Source organism: Perna viridis, chromosome 10, assembly GCF_037379345.1.
Source record: "Perna viridis isolate PV_CMFRI_1.1 ecotype Kerala chromosome 10, ASM3737934v1, whole genome shotgun sequence".
Lineage (NCBI taxonomy): Eukaryota > Metazoa > Mollusca > Bivalvia > Mytilida > Mytilidae > Perna > Perna viridis.
The window spans coordinates 30,354,495-30,376,501 of record NC_142454.1 but is presented as its reverse complement, the minus strand read 5'-3'; the positions used below and the strand labels follow the sequence as shown (position 1 = coordinate 30,376,501).

General features: G+C 33.4%; 1 protein-coding gene across 5 annotated transcripts in view; it reads right to left on the bottom strand.

Annotated features, from left to right (window-relative positions):
* Positions 1 to 21,584, bottom strand: part of LOC148605326 (uncharacterized) — a 36,612-nt gene extending 15,028 nt beyond the window's left edge. For 3 of the 5 annotated variants that reach the window (XM_088548793.1, XM_088548798.1, XM_088548795.1), the window contains exons 1-6: positions 21,336 to 21,584; positions 8,977 to 9,835; positions 7,379 to 7,449; positions 4,465 to 4,609; positions 2,680 to 2,754; positions 418 to 506 (exon numbers count right to left, since the gene is read on the bottom strand). In XM_088548793.1, coding sequence (XP_088404919.1) covers positions 418 to 506; positions 2,680 to 2,754; positions 4,465 to 4,609; positions 7,379 to 7,449; positions 8,977 to 9,835; positions 21,336 to 21,412 — 1,316 coding nt within the window. In that variant the 5' untranslated portion in view covers positions 21,413 to 21,584. The other 2 variants (XM_088548796.1, XM_088548797.1) reach the window with 2 other exon arrangements.
* Between the last annotated feature and the right edge of the window lie 423 nt (positions 21,585 to 22,007).

The following is a 22,007-nucleotide window of genomic DNA, read 5'->3' as shown; positions in this document are numbered from 1 at the left end:
TAGGTTAAGTTATTGGTCCGAGGCTAGCCATACTGGACTGAGGCGTAGCCAAAACGATATTGATAGCGGAGGACCAATAATCAGCCAATATGGAAAACCTTACACAGTTATATCTTTAGTGAATAATTAGTCCAATATGGATTTTAACCAGGCCAATGTGGCCTATTGGACGAACAAGAGCCGTATAGAACTGCTAAATCCCGTATCGGCACACTTTTGTATTGTATTGGCAGTTTTCGTCATATTTAGGCTAATATTTGCACTTGCAGTATAGATGTCGTCTGACAATAGAGGAAGATTTTTAAAAATAAAATAAAATGGTACACATAAAAAATAATAATTACTTAAATATTGAAAGACCATAGTCATTGTGTATATCATTTACTTTTTACTCAAATATTCTACAGTTTTACATACGTTTGATACCAGGCAACTTGGCATAATCTTTCTTGTGTCCGCAATGGGTAGTCTGAGAGTGAACGTATTGCTTGTAGTCCGTGCATAACCTGGTTAGAGTTGAAAATGTATATTGTAATTAACCTCAATAGTTATTGTTAATGACAAACAGTATAATAAGTATAGCAATATTGATGGTACAAATGACGATGTGCGCAAAACAACACCAGAAAAAAAAACTTTAAAAGAAGGACAAAAGACGAAGGAAAATTGAAACGGACCTTTAAGTAAACGAGGCAATATTAGAACAGTTCATGACAATTTCTCCTTAGACAGATTCAAGGCAAATCTACCAAAAAAATCGGAACAGTTCCTGTCAAATTTGAACTAAAATTATTTATGATTATTTAACGCCATACGAGCTACTGATAATATTAAAGGCTAAAGCAAATCGTGAACATTTCATAATTTAAGTACAATACAGGGAATTCTACCCAGGAACATCGTATGACGATTCCGGACAATCTGTTCAAAGAACAAGTACAGCAATGTCAGTGCCAATTTCCTAAGCAGACAGAAACATGTAATTGCTTCCGGTTTTACTAGGTATTACTCCGCTTACGTATAGACCCATTCAAGTGTACTGTACTTATTTGCATGAAGGGGCGGTCATCAGCAGCACTGAGTGTGCTTTGAAATTGTGAATTTTCCCTCTGTGCAAGAGATTTGAGGGACCAATTTTTACCTTTGTTATTTTTGTTAAAAACCGGATTAATACTTTCGTACATGGATTTCTTATCAGGTGTTACGTTGCCTAACACCTAGGACTTTCAAGTCAATGATCTCCAAGTTTAGATAATATTTTTAATTGTTTTCAATTATGTTCTATAGATGCAATCCTTAAAACAAACAGTCGTCAATATCTTAACCATAATTTATAATGTTTAAATACTTTGGTCCAAATATTGATATGATAAATAGAAGAATCAAATCATAAGCTGACCTTTGACCAGACAATTGGATTACGTTATGGTTACAATTTTTAAAGGTATTTTCGAACTTTAGGTTGTACCTAATCACTGACAAAGTTCAATATATGAACCGTACATTTGTACTCAAGTAGATATCAAGGTAGTTTTCTAATGTTTTGTCCCCGAATATACACAAGCGGGGAAGACAGAATACATTTTTTCCCGTCCATCCACCCGCGTCTCCTTCCATCCGATGTTAATAGATACACGTACTTTCCGTAGAATAAATTCAGGTAGTTTGATTTTTATTGAGGAGACTATAGAATGAAATGTTTTTCCTGCCTTTTTATTTTGAGAAAATATTGGTTCATACCTTTTTCTTTGGTTAAATATTTTTTGGGAATATAAACAATAAAATATTCGGGCGATAAGAGATCCTCTCTGTTTACTTTATATTGCATCCTAGTCTCCTTCCCATAATATAAAATGGTATTTCCATCATAAACCTTCACTGAAACTTATAAAGGTTAAATCTAAAGAAAAAGGATGATACATATTGACAATGGGTCAGTAGGAGGATTCAAGAAGACAAAGTCTTAATGAAATAGATTCTGAAGCTGGAAAATGGTTACCATAGAATAAATTCAGTACTAACTGAAAATTACATATGCAGTCAAAAGATATAATTAGCCTCTGAAGATTGAATGTAATATCCAAACCATACAGTTACTGTACTTGACAATTTCGTAGTAGCTATAAAGTATTTTACATAAGAGAAGTCTAAAGAGGTAGACCTAGGGTAAGAGACACAACTCTTATAAATCATTGGAACGTTTGTATCCAGCATTTGACATTAATCATGTAAGCATCAAAGTAACTTGGATTGATTTCATTCTCTTTCAAATAAAAGCTTGACAGGCTTTGGTGAAATTGAATATGATACAAACATATCACTGATTTCAAGAGTTATGTCTCTTACCCTAGGTCTTATCCTAGGTCTACCTAGTTATGAAGTTAAATTTTGGAACATGTTCATGAGACAAGAACATTGGAAACAGTCATAGTCAAGTGAAGAACGATAAGGCATGATAGAGTACGACACGCACTGAACGGAAATGTATCGGTCCCTATTAAATGTAGCAAAGTAAGAAACCAACTAATGTAAAACATTGCAAAGAATAGAAATATTAATATAAAAAAAGAGTTAATTGTTACGAACAAGTATGGATAAATGTGTCCGGTTGAGGGTGCGTGGATCACACCCTCCGTTTCCTAGGTTACCGTGTTTTTTGTTTTTTTTTTCTTTTCTTACCTGTTTAATCATCTGTGGTGTTCTGAAGTTAGCCCTGGTAGTCAGAATCTTACGATGTTCTTGTGATAATGATATCTGAAAAAGTCAAAACATAATTAATATTTAAACTATTTCATTAAGTCATCTTAGTGTATTGTAATACATCATGTAGGTATTTAACCGATAAAATAACGACAGCTGTTCATTTCTTCTTACTAGCCGCTGTCTACAGGCCTTTTGAAATTCTCAGACATTATCACACTATGCAAACGTCGCTCGACAATGGGACATCGTCGCCTAAAATCAGTCACCTTTCCCGATATTTGGAGATTTCTGTACTTTTTAGCGGGGTTTTTGTTACATCCAGCGTGCGTTTTGAACAAAAGACAGACACTTGCTGTTTGGAACCTAGGGTTTATCTATTTACATGATTTACAATCTATTCTAGGGTGAATGAAAGTTTAAAATTTGCGCAAGCATTCGCCGAAACGTCTTCTGATGACCTGGAACCAGTCATACAAAGTGCAGTGGATACAGTGGATCGAAGAAAATTTAAAAGGTGGGATCCGATTTATCAATAAAAGGTGTTTCAAGACAATAATTTGTACATTTTTGCCCAAAAAATTAACAACTTATTCTAACAAAAATGGTTCCAGTAGTAATTCTAGTGAACAAATTGGCCGCCATTTTAAAATCAGCGGCAAGACGCTGTCATGTCATCACTGGGAAATGTCCAGTTATTTTCCAAAATTGAAGACACAGTTATTAAAGGAGGAATTTGACAAATACCCGGCGGACATAAAGTTAGTTAATAATTTATTGTCACAAAAACGTTTCAACGTTACAGACGGATGTGACAAACAAAAAAAAGTTCGTAAAAGGTGGGCGTGGCCTAAATAGCAAGTTAGTTTATACAATTGAAACAATGTTGATTTTTGTCAACAAACCAATCAAATAGCAAGATTCTCATCAAATTAAAATATTGAGAATTATCGCATGTCCTAATGCCATTTATAAATGAAAATTCTGAAACTTTGATTTCTTTGTATACCGAACGTCACAGATTTGTCAATAATCGAGATTAGTTTACATTCATTCGTGAGATGCATGTTCATGTATACATGTACATTGTACAAGTAATTGCTTGCATGTTGAAGCATTCGGTGTGTTTAAAAGCATTTCTTAAAGTATCCTTGGGCGCATTTTCACATAGGGACCTTTAAATCATTCAACATCGCCCTATTGGGGTAATTAAACATTAATTCTGATTAATGCTGCTAATTCAACATGTAATTAAGCCATGAAGAATATTGATTTCATCACAAGTACTTGTTATAAGCCTTCCTATATAGAGAAATTCAGCTGTGAGACGTCCTTCGAGACTGAATTGATTCCTGTCTACAGACCAATGTCAAATTGCGGTAGAAAAAAAGAATAAGAATTTCTTGAGTTATGTAGAATAAAAGTTGCACCTTTTCATTTTGCAGTCATTAAGGTTCAAGTTGTATATATACGATACTACCAACTTTATGGACGGCGAAGCGGTTTATGGACAAGCCAAAACTGTCACAGTTATGGTTATGAAAGCATTTGTAACTTGGTCAAAAAGTGGAAACAATCTTAAACGTTTCCAGTGCTTTCTATTCAATTTATATCATTCTTTCCATTTCAGCATTATACAAACCGACATTAATTAATTCGTAATCTCTGTTTGATTTTTTTAAAACAAAATTAGCATAAGCCGTCCACTGCCTGACTCCTTCATGGACATCATTTTTAAAAATGTTCATAACAAAGCATAGTTACCTCTTTGTTTGCCTTATAAACTTGTTTATCGAATGATAAACCTTGTTCCTCCATAGATTGTGATGACGTCACTGTGTTGACGGCTTCATGGGCGATGTCTACAAAGGACTTCAACTCACGCTCAAGCTTGGTGGACTCGCTGCCACTAAAATGAATAAAACAAATTATTGATAAGATACATTACATGTATTATTTCTACCTCGAAATTGGAATTTTATTAGCAAACCAGTGGGTACTTCTAGAAAAGTAAATGATGCTTACTATATCGGTGTACTTGGTATTAAAGTGCTCGAAGTTTTGAGTAAGAGTTGCTCCTTTATTCTGGAGTATAATTTGTTTATTTTTGCCCCAAAAATTAACAACTTATTCAAACAAAAGTAGTTCCAACCCCGGACCTTCGTTCCGGTCTCGATCCGCCATTGCGGGTTAATGAGAATTATCGCATGTCCTAATGCCATTTATAAATGAAAAATCTCAAATTTCGATTTATCTGTATACTGAACGTCACGGATTTGTCAAGAATTGAGATTAATTTACATTCATTCGTGAGATTCATGTTCATGTATACATACATGTACATTGTACACGTATTTGCATGCATGTTGATGCATCCAGTGTGTTTAAAAGCCTTTCTTTCAAGTTAAATTCCCTCACAATCAACTTCTAGGTTGTTTAAAAGAAAGGCTTCTCGTTTGTGCACATGTTAAGTTTGAGACTGCCATCTATGTTTGGAGCTGTGTACATATATTAAGTGTCAGTCTGTAAGAGTCATATAATGGGTTGCATATGATATGAAAAAAAACATTTTGAAAATTTAGTTTGACTACTTGCAGCATCAGAATCAAGGACAAATGACCAGATTTTCCATATCGTTTTGGTAAATTGAGTTATACTATTGAAAATGAACATCTCAGGGGCAGATATCTCTGTCAAAAAACCTCATTTTTCTAACATTCTATTGATAACTTTCTGAGCAAATCCGGTGATGCAGAGATCGGGTGACCGTCTTTGCAAATAATAAAAGCATCCATGAGTGAAATTACATTGTCAGATCAGTGGGTTTTTGACATGCATGCATCTGATTGTTTCCATTTTGCCCGATTCTTACAAAAACTTACACTTGATATTGTGTTTCGTTGTAATACTAACGTCTTGCGTAAATGATGGTTAATTCGTTGTCATCGCCCTTCTAATGAGTTTAAAATGACTTTGGTCATTCAATTAATTGTCTAAATGGTTTTGTAGATTTATACACGAACTTGTCCGTTTTTGTCATCTTTTCTATTTTTGTTTGATGATACATTGTAGTTTTTTTATACTTTGAACTCTCTATTTCGCAATCAGTGATTTTGTTACCCTTTTATTGTAGCCGAATATCGACTGTTTCCCCTGGAGACCTTTCCCAAAATGTTGAAAAATATTTTTCCCAAAGGAAGGAAAATTCCCAATTGTCAGGCATAATTTTAGAAAACTTGGCAAAGATGGCAGCGAAAAGTTCCTCGAAATGTGATTTCTCGGCCCGGTGCTTTGTTCACTTCTGGGGAATGTTTTTCTTCGGCAAGTCATAACCTATTGAATATTGGGAGAAGGTATTTGTCAGTTCGGTATCGGTTTTCAGTTGCAGACCGGCATATGATGCATTTCAGTCCGGACCCCTATAAAATATTTTCCCAATGTGTTCAAAGTACAGCTAAATTTTTCAAAAATAAAGGGTTAGGGCTGCTTTTAAAACAAAGAACAGAATCTCTGGCAATCGTTGAATTATTTAGTTATAATCGTTCTCCATTGTTAATCGTTAAATTGTGTCCTCTTTATTATATATTTTCAACAAACGGTCGGCATTCCAATGGGAACAAATTGTGCCCCTACACTTGCTGACCTATTCTTTCACTCTTATGATGCTGACTTTATAGCTGATCTGATCAGAAAGAAAGAATATCGTTTGGCTAGATCCTTCAATCTCAGTTTCCGCTATATAGATGACGTATTATCTTTAAACAATCCTAATTTCGGGGATTTGATACATCGCATCTACCCAAAAGAACTTGAGATAAAGGATACTACAGACACTGTGAAGTCAGCCTCATATCTTGACCTACACTTAGAAATCGATGGTAAAGGAAAACTATTGACCAAGCTTTACGATAAACGTGATGACTTTTCATTCAGAATTGTCAACTTTCCTTTCATCTGTGGCAACATCCCTTCGGCTCCTGCGTATGGAGTGTTCATATCACAACTCATACGTTATGCCAGAGCTTGCCAAAACTACGCAGACTTTTTGTATCGCGCTAGAACTCTAACAAATAGGCTTCTGGAGCAGGGTTATGTTGTTACAAGATTGAAGTCATCACTAGAGAAGTTTTATGGTCGTTATCATGAACTCGTGGATCGTTATGGTGTATCCATCAGAACCATGAGAACTGATTTATTCAACGGGTCATAGTTTTCCTTCCCTCGTTTGTCTACTCCGGACTTGACTTTTTATGAGCAACTCGGCGGGTGTTTCTAGAAAAGCAGCGGACGCTTACCCTACCGGTGCACCTGGTCCATGCTCCCAGTTTTTAGTGGAGTCCGAGTTGCTCATTTACTTTTGTTACTTTGTATGTATGATTTTAGTTACGTTATGTTCTTTGTTGTGTATGTCTGTTTTCCATGTCTGGTCTTTGTCCCTGGATTACATTCTTTTGATTACCGCTATAACCTTTGTTCCCTTGATTACTCTTTCATCTTCCAATTTTACAAAATTGATGGTACCGTTTTCTCATGGGGATTTAATCCCCATAAATATCAAAACATCGCTTAAAATACGCTCTATCGATTACGTAATAGTAAAATGATTTTTTTTAAATGGTCATGCCTTTTCGGGTCATATCACTCAGTAATTATGTTATGTAGACGAAGCAAAACTTACTCCATGATGAGAAATATCCAGTTTAATACTATCAAAACAAGTCGTCCACTCTTTTTGAAATATGTTTTAGCCTGAAATAAACAGCAACAATAAATTTAGTACATGCCCATATAAATTTTCAATGTGAATTATCTCCTAAGCCATGACGGATTTGAATGATTAATTATGCGTTTCATAATATGGACCCATTGAGCGACTTAAAAATAAAAAAAATTATGTAGCCGTTTATCGAGTGTATCACAGAATTTGCACGCTGAAACTTTATCAATATATTATGAAGAGAAGGGTTACATTAGGGACCGAAATTTTCGCATGCTCAATATACACTTCCCCCGAGAGAAAAAATGTTGTTATACCCAAGCCCTACCTTGCGGAAGTGTATAATGAGCGTGTTCATCAACTTACCACGAAAGAGTCTATTGAATTGAGAGCATTGTCGTTGTTTTAGCAGTTTCACTTTACAACCACCCTCCATGTAAATCACCGTAACCGAAGAGTTGTATCATAAATCTTATTTTTACTGTCTACATTTAAATTTTGCCTTCTTCATTTTAACATTTTGCAAATTATTCCGTTTAACAAAACACAAGTACATGTATTAATGAATAAAATAAAATCTGGCAAAAAGTAGCAGTATTTATAAAAATCAGACAGGAGAATCACTCATATCAAAGAACACAACGAACCCACTTTCATTTCTTCTTCAGAAACAGTTACTGATCACTTAACAACTCTTAGTCTTTCATTTTTGTTTTAAAATAATATAGATTGTACATGGAAATGGCACTTTGCAAGAAATGTCGCTCTTGATTTGGTTCATTTTAGTGGGCGATGAATGGATGACTCTCAAAGATACATACCGGAATACAGAAAGGATAATCGCTATATATGTAAAAAAAAAAAATAAAGCATATGTACATTGTACACCAACAAAAGCATTTTTTGTTCGTTGGGTTTTTCTACACCATGAATCATCTCTACCATTGGAAGTGTTTGGATTTTATATGGACTGGTACATAAATAATAAACAGAACGACACATAGTTATGCCAAGACAGTGGAGGATCTGTTTCCACCGTCAAAATGTTCAGTTACTGCTCTTAATACTTAAATTTCCATTCACGACGATAGGAAAAGATCAAAGAATACTGGTCTCATTATTATAATTACACAAATATATTATTATCATGATATTTAACCACGATAGAACTTTTTTTTATTATTTCTATTAAAGATCAAATTTTCCAAATTGCATCGTCTACGAAAGTAAAAATGAACAAGCATCGCAGTGCAAATAATCTTACGTACAACTCTGCAGTGAACATAAATGTAACACTTGTGAATATGATTTATGGAGATAACACTGCCATTATATAATGTATTTTTTTAGATAATTAATGATATTAATATCGTCGTTTTTCTTCACTTTGCTTGAATGGAATAAATTATGATTTTAGAAAAACAAAGCATAGCCACACCTTCGTTTTAAATCATTAAGAAAAGACATACCATCCCAGGCTGCGTAAATGGAATAAGTTAAGATTTTAGAAAAAATACCATGGCCACACCTTGGTTTTTAATCAATAAGAAACAACATACCATCCCTGGCTGGGTAAATCTTGATGGTAGATCACTCGTGTCAACTTCTTCAAATACATCCAAGTTATCAAACGATTTTGCCATTTTCGGTCGAACTTGTTTCATATTTTCAAACTTTTGTTCAATAAAATTCACATTCTGGCGAAGAAGGGCGATACGTTTGAATCTATCGACAGGAAGTTCTAGTTTTCTTGCGATTTTCTGTCGCATCTTTTTTATTGCAATTTGTTTACTCAAAAATGCCATGGCAAGATCTTCGAAACTATGTGTCACAGATGCTCTATGTTCGTATACAGTTGATGCCGCCATATTCCAAAGACCAGACGGAATTGAGCTGCGAGGAACGTTGTGCTTTTTCAGATATTCTTTTAGTTTCGTATTATCCTTTTCCATTAGCCCATTTAAGGCATCGTCTACCGGCCCAGTTGGTTTATTTAGATGTCGATAAATGCCTTTAATTGGATCCTTTACACTCTGGCGTACTTGAACGGCGGGAGAAGTATGATTCCGAGTTGCAATGACTTCCCTGAACTGTCTTCGCAAAGTCGTCTCTTCGTAAATTGCTTTTAAATCATATGATTCAAACAAATCCGGCATCGTCGAAGCTCGCCGAGCTAGTTCTTTCTTCAGATTTTCAATTTCCAACGAAACTTTTGATGTCGAGCTTGAAGCAGACGACAGTCTATTTTCTAGGTCACTACTTTTGGAACATAACCGGGTCAGACGTTTTCTTTGTTTTGACGCAGATACAACACGAACATTTTGTTTTATTCGTGAATGTCTATTGGCATTAAAGTCTTCGCTATTTACACTTTTGACCACCTCCATTATGCAATTTAAATTCTTTTTAAAATTGGCCCTGAAATGTCAACGAGAAAAAAACATAACGACAAAACCGACAAGATAAAAACACTCACATTCTTTTTTTAATTTAAAAGATGTCTGATAATTAAATGAACATGTATGGCCAATTAAATTAAACATGAGTATATGGAATTTAATTTTGATAGTTTCTTTCACTAGACAAAATGGTTTTGAGTGTCTAAGTGATTTATTCGCTCATTTCTATGTCGGTTTCTTGTACCGAATTAAAGCGTTTGTTCGATACGAATTTTCGGAGGCCATCGCAATCGTATACAATAGTACTATTTGAGCGTGAACTCTTCGTACATGAATAAATGTTCTGCCCTTGGAAAATCCAGACATTCGGATGAAGTCTTAATAAGAATCGTGCATCGATTGAAAGTCAGTAAAGCAACTACAGGGCAATTCAACGATTCGTTCAATCAGAGATGATTAAAAAGACGAAATTTGCAACATGTATGATGTACATTTTTTTGTAAGATGATTGTGAACAATTTGGGTGGGGGGACAGGATAACTGAGTCAAAATATAAGATTACTTTAAATGTATTAAACGACTTATAACTGTCAATATTAATCCATGATACCTATAAATGAACAATAATTGACCTAAGGTTTAGTGGACAATGTTCATGACAGTCATAGAACATACATTGGATGTCGAAGTTGTCTCGTCGATTCCGCATTACTTTCAGTAATCGTTTGATTATTTGCGGGGTAAAAGTAGTTTTTGTCTTATGTTTTTGTTTTGTTTTGTTTCGTTTTTGATTTTGTTGTTGTCATTGTTGTTCGTGTTCTGTTTTTGTTTAGGAATATTTTTATTTTTTACTTTATTTATTTTTAGGGTCGTAGACGTTTTATCATGAGGCAAAGGACGACATGTGATGTTCAAATGAATATGTTTTGCCTTAGAATGGACAAGTTATTAGTTTGCATAAATCCAAAAATTAATTTTCTATAACCTGTAATGAATAACAAATCACAGCCATACATCCATCCCATCCTAAACTACTCCTGCAATGTAACAGGTTGGGTTCCTGTTCCTCAATTCTTCTGTTATATTAAAAAGTTTGAATTCTTCAATCTCAAACATTTATTTTATTACTACTTATAAAAAAATGTTTGGGACTGAAGAATACAACACTCCTTTAACATGAAAGGTTGGAGTATGGCACAAAGTCATAAAATAGCTTGCCAGACAACCTCTAGCATTATTGGAGTAATCGTAACTATTCAATATTTGCCCCATCAAGGATTTTCACTAGAAAATTTATGACATGGCCACCAAACAAAGGGTCTGATACATGTACCTCACATACATGTATATGGCCATGCAGTCCGAACATTTCCATAGTGCCAGATTCTTACATAAATAGTAGTTATTAAGCGCTCGTTTTACATAGATCACAGCTAGAGAATTAAAGCTTGTTGTTTCTCATTCAATTTGGTTTTATTCTTCTTGCCAGAGGGCGTTAAGAATATTTGCAAACAAAGAGTACGAATGGAATGAGTATATCTCATCAAAAATTAATTTTACTATTAGAAAATGATTGAAATGATCGATAAATCGCCTAATAAAATAAAAGGATGAGACTTCAACTCAGCTTTGAAAAAAACATTCTTTTTGACACGAATCAACGTAGCAACAATACTACTCGGATTAAACATTTCCTATTAATTTTTGTTGGCGCTTTTGTTTGTTTGTTCGTTTGTTTGTCGTTGATTTTTTTGTTAGTTTTGTTTTAGTTTTGTTTTTATTATTATTATTTAAAATTTCAATTGTAGCAATTTTAATTTTAGGATCAATTGCTCTTTTCGGAAATTTTCACTATGAATTCTGAGATTGCTTTTTCATTTCAAGTCACTAACTTATTTCCGTAACTTTCTAATGCTGAAATAGATGTTTAGCTTACTGGGTAACTACCAAGCGTAAGACAGAAAAATTCAACCAATAAATACCCATAAAATAACCAATGAATGAGCAGCTTAAACTCAGATTATCTAAATACTAACTACACTCCAAAAGGCATGGAGGTGAGTGGGAAATGGTGAAACGTTAAACCTAAGCAGAACGTTCTAAGCACCAAAGAGCAAGAACTCATAATGAAAGACAATTTCAATTATACTTAGACAAAAAACACCACTCACCCTACCCTAGCCGAACAGCTTTCAACGTTGTACCATATATGCAAACTGTAATATCAGGGCCGCTTGCTCTCATTAAAAGTGACTGAGTGTAACTTTCTTTTTTTCTTGCGTGTCACATTTTCAGTTCGAGATAATTTTATTATCTAAGTGATAGTATTTTAACAGTCATTAAATTTCACGACAGTTGGTCGCTTAGGTTGGTCACCAAAACCCCGTATAGAAAACAAATACAAAGCATACGTGTCTCTTGATTCGGGGACTTTTAATTAAACAAAGATAATCGGCAACATGCAGTATTTGAGCTGTATTATTCATGCATCACACTCACTCTACTCAGACTTTTCAGTTCTGTCCTCTTCGCAACGAATGTTTGCATGTATATTTGAACAATGATTTTTATATTCATCTCAGAGGAGGAGTACTTAAAAAAGATTACTGCCTGAGCAGGTGTAAAGGGGGGGCTCGTTTTGTTCGTAAATTTCAAAGGGAGATAATACGTCTTGTTTACACAAACCCGGTAATTACATTGGGTTAAATATTTGGAACTGATTTACGAAAAATTAAAGAGAAAAAATAATAACCAGTTTCTGTTATTTGAGAAGGCACCTATTCATAGTGTCATCGATGTTGTGTGTATTTGATATTAAATTTTTAAAAAAATATCTCTTTACAAATTAAATGTTTGTATAATTGTACCTGAATACTCATTCAAACTATTATAGATTCTGTATTCAGTTAGAAGGCAAATAATAAACATTTTCGATTATCTAAAGGGTTCTATATGAAATTCGAACAGTTTACAAATTAGGCTTGGTGCACTTTGGCAAATAAATTTCTTACAATATAGCTTGAATTAATGAATTGATTCGGGCTGAAAAAGCTCAATCAAATGGTTCGAGTTACTACGTAATTTAACCGGTGTCTAAAAGATTGATATTGAATATATTATTTGATTAGCTAGCTGCATTGCATGTTAAATTTTCAAATGAATTAATAATTAGATATGATAAAAATTACATTATTAATGTCAATGTAAAATAATCGGGGCTGGGTGCTTGTATATTACTAGTTTACATCTGTATGAAGGAACAAAAGAGGGCGATATGAATTTACAATCTTATTAGAACAGTAACGGAGCGTGAATATTTTTCTGGTCACAACTTTCTGGTATTAAAGAGATACGTATATATTCTTGGAGTTTTCTGTTTTTGCCTGACGCATCATTAATTTACTATGCAAAAATAATGACATGTACAGTATTATATAACCAATGCCAAAATTAATTGAATTGTAAAAAGTGGGGGGGGGGCGGTTAAAGTAGCGTTCTGGGTAGTTATTGTTGATGGTATATTTATAAGTGTTTATATGCATATCACCTACTTGTTCATCACCGAGCTAAAAGTTCACAAGAACGTAGTAACACTTACAAACTTACAAAAATTTTAATAATAGACATTTATAATATATGCGCAATGATAAGAGATGTACATTTCTATGATATAAAAGTTGACGTTGCGAATGTGCAGTTTTCAATATGATTATAGATATCATTATATTTGTTTTCAACAAGAACAAACAAATATAGGAACAGTAGAATAAACTGGGATTATTTTCAAATAATAGTGAATATCTGTAAAAAAGAATTACCGAGGCGTCAAAAATAGGATAATTCTGATAAAATTAAAATCCAACGTGGAAACTGAGACGATCTACAAAGGAAATGTAGCGAATAGCAACATGAAATTCAGTTACATATTATTATAAAATTGAAGATAGGGAAAGCAAGCGAAAAACTAAAAAAAACAGCAATATGAACTCTCACAAAAAAAAAACAAACAAACAAACAAAAGTAAACAAAAACTAAAAGACGGGAATGACATCAGGTAAGTAAATGTCACATTAAGTACACATGAACTTCATGTAAAGTTCGATTCACAAGTTTCAAGAGAACAGTGTTTACTATTGTAAGATAATTATTATAATATTACAATATATCAATAATTATTATTATAGATTTTGCTTTCTCAATCCTTTTATACATGCATGTTTTATATAATTATTTACCCTTGACAACATTCTCTGTTTTTACCCTAGAAAACTTTCTCTGTCGTCCTTATTTTTTTCTCAATAGCTACACGTAGAATTTATTTTCTATGTAACACCTTTTGAACCCTTTAAAACCATAATATCGAATTCACCACTTCCTTGTAAAGTCTAAAACATTATCAAGAGGAAACATTCACGGGAGTGGAAACCGCATTTGGGAAGTTCCGTGTTTTACTCTTTTCCTTAGATACTTAATTCAAACGGTAAATATAACCACACATTTTGAGACTTTTAAATTCGCAATGAAACATAATAACGAACAAATAACTAAACAAGTTTGATTGGATTATATAAAGGAATTAGTTACACAATAATTCTCCTGTCACCTAACTATGTTAGATACCCCTATACTTTAGTAATTCGGTAGTGTGCGAATCGAAAATGTGTTTTTTGTGGTATTGGTGCGTTCATCAGAAGTGGTAGGAAAATCGTTGATTTTAAGACTTTCTCTTGAGGCTATGATTCAGAATGATAGTTCTTAAAATATCTAGGCATATTGATTTTGTGTTCGATCTGTAGTTAACTGTCAGTTTTTAGTGTATCAGGGTTTGGGAAATTGTTTTACAATTTACTCTTTTTATTAACTCTTTTTGTATGTGTTACAATGTAAACATATAAATAATGCGCTTAGATTACTATACTATCATCAATGCGCATGTGTTTGCAGCAAGGATGTTACATTCCTTTCTTTTTCCCTTAATTTTACTTTCAGACTTATGTCGCTTAAGATTCGGACACAATTACATTCAAAACAATTCTGTATTCATATAAACTACATAGATTGTACTTTCAAAAAAAAAACAACTTTTGTATCCGTCTTGTCTCATGTCTACAATGGGTGAATATAGCACACTCAAATTGATCGCAAAAATATAACAGGGTCGATTAGCCTATGGTATAAAGTGGTCAATGCTATAACCTAGTAGAGTACTAAAAGTTTGTTTTTAAATCCGGTAATCCTCGAAGATTATGATAGATCCAATACAATTTTCACAGTTAATAGCGGTAATAATTTAACAAACAGGTAGTTAACAGGCCTAAATCATTTTCTAATTCGAGATTGAAATGACATGACTGGTAGAAATGTTGAAGTCTAAATTGAAGTGTTTAAAATGAATTGGCAATTGGTATAATTAGCTCTGTCAACTTAGACGTTAAAATTACGAATAGATCTTCTTAAAATATGTCCCACATATACAAAGTTTTGTGAATAGTGAATACAGTCAATCACTAGTAGTTTAGTTTAATATATTATATCGTATGTAAATTTCATCAAATTAAAATTTTCAGCCACCAGAGCCGGATAGGCTAGATGCACGTACTAAATTTATTCATAAGTCAACTACATGTACATTTCGTACAAAAAAAGCCTTCGGCTTTTAACTTTTACGTCGAAAAGTACAATGATAAACTACATGTATAAAAGTCGACTAACAGATCAGTACACATGAACTTTAATGTGCCTCTTGTTTTTTTTATTCATAAATGCTTACATTTTCACTTTATATCGCATGAAGGTATAATTTTATCCTTATTAAAATATCGATCATGATTGAATAAAGTGAGATAATGGGAAAAGATACGCATAAAAAAATAGGTGTTATAAATGTAAAGCAACGGGTGGTCTTCAGTCGACTTCCAACATGTTTCCGAAAGCCCCATGTATACGAATATTACATGTCAAAATCTGTATCACATGCTGTATCAACAAGAGACTCATATATCACCCAGGGGCCACCGGATCGTGAGATGATATAGGTCAAGGGTTGATACAGCATGTGATATATATTTTAACATGTCATGTTAATTATAGCATATATATATTTTAACAATACTTCATGTGTAGTCTGTGAAGAGGTGCGATATAGGATATGGGATATAGGTCTAGAGGTGTGATATAGGGTATGCGATATAGGGTTACCGTAGATGATATAGGGTTTTAACAAACACTTTATATAGTTATATTTCAATCTAAATATATGATATAAGGTCTTATCATTAGGTTTCATACTTGTACAGTTATACATAGGTTGTACAGTTATAAATAGCGTTCCGAAATATTCGTATCCGCCAAAACGTTGGTATTCATTTTACAAATTTTGAAGTTACCAGTTTCTTACATGTACTCGAGACTGTTTATAAGCTACGAGTATATTTCTTTTGTTTTGTTAATTAGATTTACAAGTCCACGAGACTTGTTGTCTAAGACGTTTTGGAAATCTGTCAGGACTAGCACAATGTAACAATTTCGTTTTAGGTATTTGAAACGGCCATCAGCTACACCAATCACAGAGGCGGCTCCAGATATTTTGAGGAAAGGGTTTCGATCCACAGAAAAAAATGCTTTATATGCTCATTTTTTTTGTCCATTTTTTGCATGAAATTAATGGAATTTTCCTAAAGAGGAGATTCTGGTGTTGGATCCGCTACTGAATTATATAGAGCCGAGAATTTTAATAAACTCTTTCAAAAGCAATCATGTTTTCGTTAAGTTTCGCACATTCTCCTGACTAGTAAATACTGGGTTGTTCTAATATAGCATACATTTGAACTGGAACATTTTATCGAATTAAAGAGAATTTTGGAACACATACAAATGTACATGTATATAATTTTAAGTACAAGATTGTAACGGGATTCCGGAAAACTTGACGTGACAAATAAAAAAAATACTACCCACCTCTATTTCCCAATTAAAGATAAACAAATTTCATTTTTCAGATCTCTCTTAAATACATGAACTAATCTCGGCGAGTTTTTTCAGCAACAAATATTTTGGAACATGTATTCTTTTTTACGGTTTTTTAGCATAATTATTCGTAAAATGTCGTGATCTGATAGACTTTTCCGATAACTGAATATATATCTATGTCTGATAAATGACATGTACATCTTTTCCAAAGTAAAACGGTCGAGAACCAAACGTACACGCCGAAGTACACTGATCCTCGAATACGCCTTTTTAACAATATAATCAATATGATCATGCCACGAACCATCGTCGGAAAAGTATACCCCTAAATGCTTGTGATTGAAGACCTCATGAAGATAGAAATTATTCATCTGTAGAGCGGGATGTACCTGTCCGACATGTTTACGTGATACTAACACCGCTTCTGTCTTTGAGGATTAAAGCGCACAAGCCATCGTGAAGCCCCCACAGGTGGTTTTTTTCAATATCTCTATTCAATGCTAGTGCCGCGTCGTCAGGAATTTCCACTATAACGTAAAGACTAGTGTCATCGGCAAATAATTTAATATAAGCATCAATGTCATCAACGATATCGTTCATGAAAATGAGAAGTAATACTGGACCAAGTACAGATCCTTGCGGAACCCCAGCTTTCACTGGTTTCCAACCAGAGAAACCGCCGTTTAAAACAACGCGTTGTAGTCGATCCGATAAGTAACTACGAAACCATAGCAACAGGCGTCCGTTTAGTCCATACTGTTGTAGCTTAAATAATAATCCGTTATGCCAAACACGATCGAATGCCTTAGGTATGTCACAAAAAACGACACGAACTTCCGAAATTTTCTATTTAAATTTTACCATCCTCTGGTGATGTTAAACATATTTAGACGTTTATATATATATATTTAAATTTATTTTTTTCTTCTTTATAATCAATTTTCATTTTCCTTATATTTTTTCTGTAATTAATATTTCCCCAATAAGTTAACCCTTTCCAACTTCATTACACATTTAGTACATGTATTTGTAAAAATTCCAGAGCATGTTTCTGAATGTATTGAGATGTATTTTGTCCTTGTTTCCGAATCCTTGTGTTTATTTACTACACTGTCATATCATGTATAATATTGACGTATTCTTTGAAATAAAATATGTTTAAACTAAAGAGATACAAAAACAAAACAAAAACAAAAATGATCCAATGCTTGCCCAAACGAATTAGAAATGTCAATTAACTGATTCACAGCCGAATCGCCATGCGTAAACCCAGATTGGTGCTGAGTGTTGATCCGATTTTCTCTCAGGTAAAAATTCACATGCTTGTATACGCAACGTTCCATACATTTTGATATGATACTGAGTAAAGAAATAGGCCAATAATTTCTATAACCTCTCGCACGTTCCCATTTTTGAAAATTGGCGTTACGTTAGCTCTCTTCCACGTAGTGGGAAAGAACGACTTCGAGAGCGATAAGTTGAAAAGTCTACATAATGGACCTTTCAATTCGGAAAACGTGGTCTCTAAAAGTCTCAGGCTGACAAAGTCAGGGCCAGATGCCTTACCAGTATTAAGGTTTTTGAGTACCTCTTCTACCTCAGATTCAATAATAACGATTTCGGTAAGCTCGTTATCACATATGATAGGATTCAGGAAATGAGCGTTAGAGTCATTCAGTTCGGTTTGAAGAACAAAAAATTCGTTATATTCGTCAGCTCTGGCCGTCTCATACAATCACCCACAGCGTACGCGATTCTCCTTCTGAATCTGTTTTGATCTTGAACTTTGTGAGTTTTATGCTCGTGAAATTTTGCGAGTTTTATGCTCGTGAAATTTGTGAGTTTTATGCTCATATAGTTTTATGAGTTTTATGCTGAGGAAGGATATCAGTTATCCGAAATTTTCTATTTAAATTTTACCATCCTCTGGTGATGTTAAACATATTTAGACGTTTATATATATTTAAATTTATTTTTTTCTTCTTTATAATCAATTTTCATTCTCCTTATATTTTTTCTGTAATTAATATTTCCCTAATAAGTTAACCCTTTCCAACTTCATTACACATTTAGTACATGTATTTGTAAAAATTCCAGAACATGTTTCTGAATGTATTGAGATGTATTTTGTCCTTGTTTCCGAATCCTTGTGTTTATTTACTACACTGTCATATCATGTATAATATTGACGTATTCTTTGAAATAAAATATGTTTAAACTAAAGAGAAACAAAAAAAAAAACAAAAAACAAAAACAAAAATGAAAATCATATCTAATACTCCTTGCAAATGAGGTACAGCAGGGTGAACTGTAGTGTCTGATCCTGCCGGAGGGGTGTGAGTGGATTTTTAGTGCACAATTAGAGCAAAAATGGACGAAGTACAGTCTTGAAACCCTTCTGGAACAAACCCGTGTTTTTTTCTGGATGCTCTTGTTTTTGTATAACATATCGGCATATCCAAGACAAAAAAAAAACAAACAAATAAACAAACAAACAAACAAACAAATATTATAAACAAACAAGAGAATTAAGTGCTTACCTTAACGCGTTGATGGTTAGACTGAAGTCTAAATGATTGAAGCACAAACTTTGTCTTAAAGCGAAACTACATATAAAATCTTCTCTCAATCCTCTGAGACTATGTTAAATGTATACTTTTATAAGACACCAAGGAACGGTTTTACAACCTCTAAACAAATTCCACATCGTAACCCGTTATAGTATTCAGACGAATTCCATAAAATCCGTTCTCATTAAAATCTCTTATAATGAAAGATATTTATGGTTTTCTTTTATAGCACTGCTTCATTATCTCATTTTCAAATCAGATTCCCAAAGAACAAAAGCGCTCTTACCTCACGAAATAGGTCTTTCTTCATTTTTCACATCATCGCGTCGATCTATTAATAAAATCCGAACATCATAAAAGACAAAAGTAATGTCAAAAATATATCTCACTTTATCTCCATTGAAAACTATCGAACTTTTATTGCATGAAGTAAGAACTTTACAAAAGAGCTTATTCCACAAGGCATTTAATCAATTCTCCCTATTCGAATGGGGTATTAACGTTTTATAGTCTACATTGACAACTCATGGTCGTTTTTTTTATAGCAATACAATAGAACTAAAAGTCAAATAAATATAAAGAATAAATCCCTATATATTGGTATAATTAAGAGCATGAGCCTTTAGCCGATAATCCGTGGATTTAGATTAAGTTATGTTACGTTGAATTTTGTTTGTTGTGGCATTCGATAGGAATATGTGATCAAATACAAAATTAAGAACCAGCGTGACCATTTATCTAGGTGAAACAGCTACAAATGTGCATATGTTACATATGTGCTACATGTAATAGTTTTTTTTACGATGATTTTGAAAAAAAGATTTAATCAAAATTTTACATGTGTAAAAGACTAAGTGGTTGTGCTTAGAAATGGATATAGAAAATTATAAAGGGGATCCAGACTATATTTACTTATTTACGACCAAGATTCATAACATTTTCCTACAAAAAGGGGGTCCAGGCTGTGCTATATGTGAACTAGGGAGTGGTCAAAGGTTTTATGAATTTGTTGGCCTCACACGATGGTACTAGAGCCGTGTAGTCCGAAATATTTTGTTTGATATTTGGGATAATTGGTAAAAAAACACTAAACTAGTCGACCACCTTTTAATTAAATAATTGACACCTTGTGGAAAAAAGTTAGAGACCTCTTGTTTTCAAATCCTTCTCTCAGATAGCTTTTTTGTACAGTTTTATATTTTCGAGCGGAATAAAGTCGTAAGTGTAAAGTTGATCGCAAGTAATAACGTCACAACCTAAAATAGCATTGTGACGCCATCATTTACGATCAATTTCACACTTACGACTTTTTGTGAAATTGACACCAAACGAACGCGTTACAAGCAACAAAGAACACCAAAGCAACTAATATAAAAACACTCGTAGAAACAGTACTCTGAGGATATGGAGCGATGATGTTGTCACTGGACACAGTACTTATTATAGACAGGTGCGGATCCAGCAATTTATAAAAGGTGGTTCCAGTGTGTCAGTTTTTACCAAATTTTGTACAAAATTAACAGTTTTTCAACAAAACGGAATTTCAACCATCGACCTCCTAGATTCGCCACTAAATGTATATCCATAGTTTCCGTGAGCAATTTTTACGTAACAGAGATGATTCGAATAAAACAAAATTACTGACACCAAAGTTTTATATTATTGCTACTGTCCATGTCCATGGTTGTAAAATTCTACTTTTAACATACGTCTCTATTTGAGAACAATTAAGACGTATTCCAACAAAATGTAAATTAATTAGGGACTACATCATACATGTAGCAATGTCTCATTTTGACGAGTATTTTATTTTGGACAAATGTATTTTAATTATATTAGTTTTGAATTTAAATTATAAAACGAAGAGATATATATTTAAATAAGACTCTGTATTTATTATAATAAACCGTTACACAATTTAAAGTTAACTACTTTCTCGAGTTGTTCCGCTTCCTCCAAATTTAATTTCAAACGTCTTACCGTATTAAGTATTTCAAAAATAAATCCTTCCTTATATGAATTACAAGTTCCCACTTAGATAGCTGGCAATTTAACATGCACGGTCATAACAACAAATCATTCCATTACGACCCGTAGATTTAATGTACAAAATTCCTTAACTTTGTTGTAGCAAACGCTGGCAACCAAATAAGCCAAACATTTCATAAGTTTTATGATGTCTATTATCGAATTTTGAATATTATTTGCCCGGTTTTAATAATTTCCAATCGATCCTTAAACAATTTTTGAATAGAAATTAACAGTTTGTCATCGATTAACTCATTCCAATATATAGCAAAGTAAATAGTTTAATATCGTGAACAATATGGTCATAAATTGGAAAGAAAATTGACTTTTTCTTTATTTCGTCCAATAGCGTAGAAAAAAAAGTTAACACTGCATTCATGCAGGATTGTACTCTAAGCCAATTGGTAGTACTTTGGCAGCTTTCCGATTAACTCAGGGTTCGGTTTAGACAGGTTTCACTGTACAACTTGAAGAATACATTAAATTAAAGATGAATACCAAATTTGGAGTAAATGCAACATGTAAATCTAACCCAGACTGGTGCAGGTCATTACAAAGATATGAATTATTTTGTATTCTGAAATCTCAAAAGCATGGCATGTGACTTTACAATCCTCAAGTGGC